This window comes from Melospiza melodia, chromosome 8 (genome assembly GCF_035770615.1).
Source record: "Melospiza melodia melodia isolate bMelMel2 chromosome 8, bMelMel2.pri, whole genome shotgun sequence".
Taxonomy (NCBI): domain Eukaryota; kingdom Metazoa; phylum Chordata; class Aves; order Passeriformes; family Passerellidae; genus Melospiza; species Melospiza melodia.
In genome coordinates this window covers 38,519,848-38,527,870 of record NC_086201.1, presented here as the reverse complement: position 1 = coordinate 38,527,870, position 8,023 = coordinate 38,519,848, and the positions used below count along the sequence as shown (strand labels likewise).

General features: G+C 54.6%; 1 protein-coding gene across 1 annotated transcript; it reads right to left on the bottom strand.

Annotated features, from left to right (window-relative positions):
* Positions 1–2,073: 2,073 nt before the first annotated feature.
* Positions 2,074–7,622, bottom strand: ACKR3 (atypical chemokine receptor 3). The gene is made up of 2 exons (XM_063162748.1): positions 7,584–7,622; positions 2,074–4,045 (listed from the first exon to the last, which is right to left on the bottom strand). Exon 2 carries the CDS (start codon positions 4,016–4,018, stop codon positions 2,924–2,926), a length of 1,095 nt encoding a protein of 364 aa, XP_063018818.1. The 5' UTR covers positions 4,019–4,045; positions 7,584–7,622; the 3' UTR covers positions 2,074–2,923.
* Between the last annotated feature and the right edge of the window lie 401 nt (positions 7,623–8,023).

The window sequence follows — 8,023 nt, the reverse complement described above, 5'->3', positions numbered from 1 at the left end:
CCCCTTCCAAAGCTTAACAACCTTTTCCTTGAAGAAATTCTTCCCGAACACCTCAAGTTCCAGGCTCGGGACGTTTGGCCAAACAAAGTGACAGCAGCCATCACATCAGTCACTCTAAGTCACAGTCCCCTCACAGAAGACACCTATTTTCACTCACCTGCTATCTGCTGATAAATTCCCTCGTTTCAGTCTCCAAGAATCCAGATCCACACTTTGGTCTCAGTGCAAACACCAGCTGGGCTATTGTGTCACACAGGAGAAAAGCTTCCTAGAGCACAGACAACTTTTTAGCTATTACACCCTTGGCAGTTTGATTTTTGAGACTTTTGAGCACGCAACCAAAGTCCTAATGAGAAACACACAATTACAAATGCCATCCCATCCTCTGCCCCTTCCCACAGAGTCGTGGCCACCTCAGGGCCCCTCAGCAGTGCCAGTCCCTGGAGAGGATTTGGAGAGAGGATTGGAAGGTTCCCACTTCCCAAATTGCTGGTGTGGAGTGGTGCTGCCTCCCACTTCACCTTTCAAGGCACAAGGTGAGTCCCCAGCTCCAGGTTTTCCCATCAAGGAGCTGGAAAGGATCCATGTGTGCACAGTACTGACAGCAAGGGTCATGGTCCTGACCTTTCCCTGCTCCCTGTCTGACCCTGCCTGTGGAAAGGGCACCATCACACCACGATTCACCTCCCAGAGGAGGAGACTTTATCAGTGTGGTTGAAGCAGCAGGTCTGCAGGATCTCCCCAACACTCAGCACCACCCGGGCTCTGTGCAGGGCTGACGCCGCTCTGTGAATACCAAACTGCAGAGGGAAAGGGAGAAAAAAAAAAAAAGAAATTCTGTGAGTTTCTGGCAGTGTAAAGCTACAGCACCACATGAGAACAACCCACTGCCTGAGAGGGAACCTGACCTGGAACAGTTCTGCTGCTCTCAAACGAGCAACACCCCACAGGGGGACAGGAGCAGGGTGCCAGAGCTGTATCCAGCACACACAGCTGCACACAGGGATGCTGAGGGAAGGGAAGCAAAGCCCAGCTAAAGCAGGGCATTAATTTCTCAGCATTAACCCATTTCAATGTCAGCACAAGGGAGAATTTCCCTTGCAGCTTAAGGTTAACAGGAAACTCAAAATACCCACAGTGCACAAAAAGCATCGGCACAAAAAGCAATGCCTGCTCTCCATGCTGACAGCTTCCCTGCAACAAGAAATCCTTTTTCTTTTGGGATTTCTCCCCATTTGGCAATGGATTGGTGCTTTTTTAGCAACACTAGTACGAGGAGGGGATGGCAGACTTTAACATCTGTTTTCACAGGACGACCTTTGAGGAGGAAGTAATGGAAGGTGTAGGGAGAAATAAAAACCAGTCATTCCCAGATTGTTTGGCTGCTGGGATGGCAGAGGGGTGAGGGCATGCTTGGATTGAACAGGAATTTCAGTGTAGCACCGCCCTGGAGCAGCCAACAGGGCTGGGAGACATCATGATTTGACATTAAATACCTCGTCCTGAGGTGAACACCACCACGATTCCAGTCCTTTGCTGGCTTAAGGCTCCACTTGAGGCATCCCCACAGCGCCTGGATCCTGCCCCACTCGGACACTACAGCCCTGCAAATCCACACCAAAGGGAAGAAGAGATAAAAAGGGATTTAGTGCTGTCAGGACTGCTAACCCCCAATTCCACAGCCAGCAAAAATCACAGAGGGCTGAACCTGGATTAGTCCAAATATCCGCTCCATCTGCACACTTCTTTATTTCCCTGCCCTGTGTTTATTTCTAAGCTACAAACACAGCTTTTCATCAGTCCTAGCAGCCTTTACCTCATAAATCCATCATTTTTACCTTCCCCACCAGCACAGACCCACTCCTCCCAGCCCTTCCCTGCTCACCATGCTCCAGTGCCATCTCCCCTTCCTCCATCAGTTCTTTCTGGCCACCAAACACCAGGAAAACTCTTGACTGACCCATCTGCTCCTGCACCAAAGGACTGAAGTGGCCTTGAGATCCCTCCTTTTTGGCTTTTAGTTTTTTTCCCCTGAGGAGAAGGCTAGCAAGTCAAACCACTGGTAGGCACAGGTTTTGTTTTCTTTTTCTCAGATCTTTATTTTACAAAAATAACTTACAAATAGATACAACTCTCAGCAGTAAGATCACTCACTCTGTGCAGGAGGATACAGCCTGGTGAAGCAGGGGTGTAGGAGTTAAGGACTCTGACAATACTGTTAATTTTAACATGATGGCAGCTATATTACACTACATATATTTCATGCTCCGGCATGTGGGTGCGACACCACATAAAGCCATGGTCCATAAAGTGTGCCTTTAGCCAGGGAGGATGCTCCCATGAGATCATTTCCATCCTATTCATGAGCATCCTCTTGGAGCCAAACGGCCACCTAACACTCAGACTACAGCACTCTGGATACACTCATCAGCAATATACTTCAAATACATGATAAAAATATATTTAACTTTCAAATATACTTGTATAAGGTACACCAAGGGGCAGAAAATAAAGTCTTGAGCTTTTAAATACAACACACTATATATATAAACATACACAAGGAGACAAGAGGGAATCAAGACGTGGAAGGAGAAGCTTATCCGTGTTATCTATGGTACACAATGGCTTTGTCTGCTAGGAAATAATTTCCACTTGCATAGCGTTGTTGAGGAGTCCACACTAGGCTAGGAGGAGAAAAGGTTTTCATTTTGGTACCACTTCCACTTTGCAACTGATCCTACTGTTAAATTACACTTTGTCCTCTCTCTTTTGTAGGCTGGAATTCACGCCGCGTTCATAACAAGCACATTGAAAGGAAGGGGTAAAAAAAAAAACAAAAAAAAAAACAAACCGTAACACACACAAAAAAAAACAACCCCACATCAGGTCAGAGAGTCAAGGAAGTTCCTTCCTGGGCTTGCAGTCATTTGGCATTTTGCTCCAGAGCTGAGTATTCTGCTTCTGACACTCTGGAGGTGTCGATGAGTTTGGTGAGGCCAGTTTTGGCAGAGTACTTGAAGATGAAGGCTTTCATCAGCTCGTATCGGTAGTTGCGGTTGATGAAGCTGTACAGGATGGGGTTGACGCAGCAGTGCACCAGCGAGAAGCACTGAGTGATGTGCAGGGTGGCGTAGAGGAAGTTCTCCATCTGGCAGCTGATGGGGATGAAGTGAAGGCTGTAGAAGATGTCCAGCAGGACGGCCACGTGGTAGGGCAGCCAGCACACCAGGAACACCACCACGTAGGAGAAGATGATCTTCCCGTTGCTCTTGCGCTCCTGGTCGCCAGAGGCGGAGATGCTCTTGGCCAGGAGGAAATAAAACACGGCGATGACGGGAAAGGGGATGAGGAAGCCCAGCACCACGGAGATGAGCTCCATGCCAATCAGCCACTCCTTGAAGCTCTCCTCGGGGTAAACGGGCCTGCAGTAGGTCTCACTGTTGGAAGAGACAGTCTTGAGGTAATAGGTGTCCGGGAGGGAGGCGCAGAAGGCCAGGAGCCACACCAGGACGCAGATGCAGCGGCGGATGATCTTCTTCTTGCGGCTGCTGGAGTTGGTGAAGTAGGCGACCGAGAGGTAGCGGTCCACGCTCATGCACGCCAGGAAGAAGATGCTGCTGTACAAGTTGATGGAAAATATCAGGTGGGTTATCTTGCACGTGATCTCCCCCATGTGCCACTGGTTGTGCTGGACCAGCGAGACGACCCACACGGGCAGGGTGATGACGACGCACAGGTCGGCGATGGCCAGGTTGAAGATGTACAGGTGGGTCTCATAGCCCGTCATTTTGGCCTGCAGGTTGACCCACACCACCACCGAGTTGGCCACCAGGCCTATGACGAAGATGAAGATGTAGAAGAAGGACAGGGTGTAGAGCAGGGCGCTCTTGTTGAGCGTGCCAGGGCATGTCGTGGCGTCCACCGTGATGCACTCGCCGCTGCTGCACGTCCAGTTGATCTCCGTCAGGTTGGCCGTCTCCAGGAAATCCAGGATGGAAGTCAAGTCAAGCGCGCTCATGGTCGCTCGGGTCGGAATGCAAGTGACCTAAAGGCAAAACAGGATTGAAAGAAATGACGTAAATCACGGAGCTATTTCTGCTGCCGTGTCACACCGGGACGCGCCGCTTCAGTAACAGCCCGCTCTTGCCAGGCACCTTCCACCAGAGCACTCCGTGGAGCAAAACAACCAAGACACTCAGCAAAGCTCATCTGCTTGACAAAAGAGGAGCAGCACCAGATTTTGTGCGATTTTCCCCTCTCTTCCAGCTCACATCTGACATCATCAGGTTGGCTATCGTCCCCAGGTGTGAAATCTGCAAAGTACACCGTGGCCAAATAAATGTCAGGCGACTAAATCTGTCTCCTCTGGCAGAAATGATGCTCCTATCGCTTTCAGCAGGGGAACCTTTAAGCCGTTTCATCTGCACTCCCTCAAGCGCAGTAGAATTGATCTGGCTGATACATGGTACCATAAAACATTTACCACAGGCTCTGGTCAGCATCTTGTCAAGTCATACAGATGTATAAAGGAGAAGTGGGGAACTAAAGGGCTTTGTACTGCTATCCAAACTTAAATTTAAATTCTGCTCTGTCCTCCCTCCCTCCTTTCTATTTTACAAAGTATCCCCTGCACTTAACAATCATTACACAGCGCTGAGAAAAGAAAAAAAACCTCAGAGCTTGACTGCTGAATAGATCTGCTGGTCTTAAGTTTTCTTTTTAGAAGAGTGCTTTGATTTCAAAACACTCCTCCAAAAGCTGGCTCCACAACTGCCTCCTTTCCACCCTTTTGCTTTTCTATATCTACTGTTGCTACCTCTTCAGTGCTTTCTTCTACCTGCAGGCAGTGGACAAACAACTTGTTAACTTCGTCACCAGCAGAAAGAAAAGGCCCTTAATGGCTCACACAAAACCCCAAGCGGGCTGGTAACTGCCCTTGTGTTTTTTGGGGAGGTATAAAAATGCTGTCCCCCTCCCTGGGACCTCACAGGACCCTCAGTATACCACGCACAGGCCTGTGCCCAGGACGGCCAGGCCAGTTTTGGAGTGCAGGATCCAGCCTGGGACATGCCAAAATAAAGCTGTTCCCAAGGGATGGATCCTTGCTCCCTCATGGCTCCACCTGAGCTGGCCCATCAGGCCACCCATGGGCACATCCAGCATCCCCAGCAATGGTCACCTCGCTCTTCCCCACCGCCCCACAAAGAGAGGGACCAGCCTGGGGCAAAGCCAGCGTGGCCAAGTGACCAGAGAGCAACAGGGATCTCCAAATATCCCTGACCCCACCACAGGATCTCTTGGGAGGCTTTCCAGGAGCACAGAGCGAGGGGTGAGCAGGGAAGAGCTCGGATGTGTTGAACACCCTCTCCTCACCCCCTCTCCCCAAAAAGGGAGACACAGCACCTCTCCATCTGCATAATGAGCTCTTCCCAAAGCTCCCACCCTCCTGCCTGTCAGGGACAGAGGCTCAGGAAGAGAAGGGAGATAAGGGGGGAGATTACCCGAGAGGACTCAAGGCACTATTGTCCCAGCAGAGGGGAAGCCGGTGGCACTAACAATGAGGGGGGCCCTGCACACATTCAGGGGAGATCAAATCTCTCCACAAACAGGCCCAAATTGGCCCGTGAGGAGATCTGGCCCATGCCTTTCATCCTGCTGGCCTGATGAAAGACGGAGCCGAGACTCAAACCAAATTAAGCACGGCTTTTGCTCAAACACTGGCTAAAGAGGGAGCTGAGCCAGGGGCAGCTCTCCATCCTGGGATAGCCGATCCCGTGCTCATCTCGGGAAAGCAGAGAGTGATTTAACCCACGCTATGCAGGGCAGAGGGGCTAATCCACCCCCCAGAGCTGCTGCCTGCAGGGCTGGATGCTTCCCCTGGATGTTCAAGGCTTCAAGTGGGACACAGGGATGGGGCTCCTGCCAGACCTCACCCAGGGTCCCACTGCACGCCCAGGACAAACACTTCCCTCTCACACACAGGAGAAGCAGCATCATCCCCAAGTTCCCGCACCTCAAAACTCTGCAGCGATTAAAGCAAACTCCCTCAAAGCCACAAAACTTCCAGCCCCATGGCAAAGGCTGCTCCTGCTGGTTTTTGGGGGCAGCAAGGAGAGCACAGCAGGAGGAACACCCCACACAAGTGGCATGGGCGGGCCTGGGCTTCTCTGGAAAGGCACATGGTCTAAAACAAGAGGAACAGGCTCGCTCCACATCCCAAGACGCCAGTTCACGACAGGACTGCGACCACGCAGCTCCGGCACATACTTCATGGAGAAGAAACTCAAACCTGGCTGAGGGTGTCAGATTCCGACAGAGAGGCAGCACCAGGGCAGCAGAGAGCCCCCGAGGCTGGGGCTTACATCAATGCTGGGGACACCACGGCCACCACAGTCGCAGCTGGTGGCTCAGAGCCACCCTGGGGATGCTCGGGAGCAGGGAGGATGCTCGGGCCGATCGCAGCCCGGCTGCTGCACACACGTGCATCCATCCATCCATCTGCCTGCGCCTTCCGCATCCCCAGCGCGGCCATAAAAACCCGACACCGAGCCGGCCTCCCAGGCTCCAGCCCCGCCGGGGAGGAGGGCTGTGCTCACGGATTACAGCCCCGCAAACCGGGCTCTGGTCTGGGATTAGCTGCTGTAACCCGAGCTCCCACTCCCACCCAGATTAGCTGGGAGGTACGGGGGGAACCCACCAGACAAACTCAATAAAGCCACTCCGTGCTCCTAGGAAAACACCTTCAGCGCTCTCTGCAGACAGCACAGCATGTGAAAAACTCCTGAAGGAAGCTGGGACTGCAATTTGTGTCCACGACCCTGCTAAACTCCTGCAGGCCATCACCCCTTCACCTGGCAAGCACATGTGCTGACTCCAGTCGCTGCTGGTTTACAGGGCAAGAAGGAAAGGAGACGCACCCAAACCCCTGCTCCGGCGCCCCAGAGCTGTCCGTGGAGCAGATGCAGCCTGCAGGATTGAATCCTCCCAATCCCACTCCTGCGGGCTGTGATAAAGCAAACAAGCACCAGCACCCCTGCCTAGGAGGGCAGCCCAGCACGGCAGGGCAGCGTCCGAGCCCTCAGCAATGTGGGGAGCATCCCACAGCCCGCTCCTGCCCGCACTCAGACCTGCCTCCCGACTGCTCGGGACCGTGGGCAAGCTGCGCTCTGCCCTTCCCAAAGGGAGAAGGAAAAGTCAGGATGGCCGGGCGGGCTGTCACCCGCACGCCTTCACCCTGCCCGTGTCCCGGCTCCCCAGCACGGGAGGGCGGCCACCACAAGAGGACACCCATGCCCGCAAGGGGCTTTGCGAGCCCGAGCCCGGCACATTCAAACTCCCCGGCAGTTCCGAGCTGAGGAAACAAACAACAACCGCGGGGCAAGGAGCGGAGCCGAGGAGCGCACCTGGGCGCGCAGGGGCACCCACAGGGGAGCGGCGGCCGCTCCGAGCTCCCGCAGACCCTCCCGCCACGGGAAACCCGGGTGGGGACACGCAGGAGAGGCTCCCCCCACCCCGTACGAGCCCGGAGGGACGCGGGGGAGGCTGCGAGCCCTCAGGGGGAGCGAGCCCGGGGCCGCCCTTACCTCGGGGCCTGGCGGCAGCGCTGCCCGAACGAGTGAGCGCGGCCGCGGCGCCAACGCCGCCTTATATCGGCGGCCGTGAGGGGAGCCCGCCTCCCGGGGGCGGCTCCGGCCGCCCGGCTCCCATCGGCACGGCCCCAAAGGCCATCGGCCCGGCCCCGGCACGGCCCCAAAGGCGTTCAACACGGCTAGAGATCAGCTCGGCCCGGCCCCAGATCGGCCCGGCCCGGCCCGGCCCCAGATCAGCCCAGCCCAGCCCAGCCCCGGCTCGGCCCCAGATCGGCCCGGCCCAGCCCCGGCCGGGTCTCCGGGAACGGGAGCGAGGGGTGCGGGCAGCCGGGGTAGGGAGGGGTGATACCGGCACGGAGGGAAAAACAGGGGGGAAAGGGAGAGGGAAAAGCAGGGGAAAGAGAGAAAATGAAAAGGAGAGAGAAGGAGAGAGG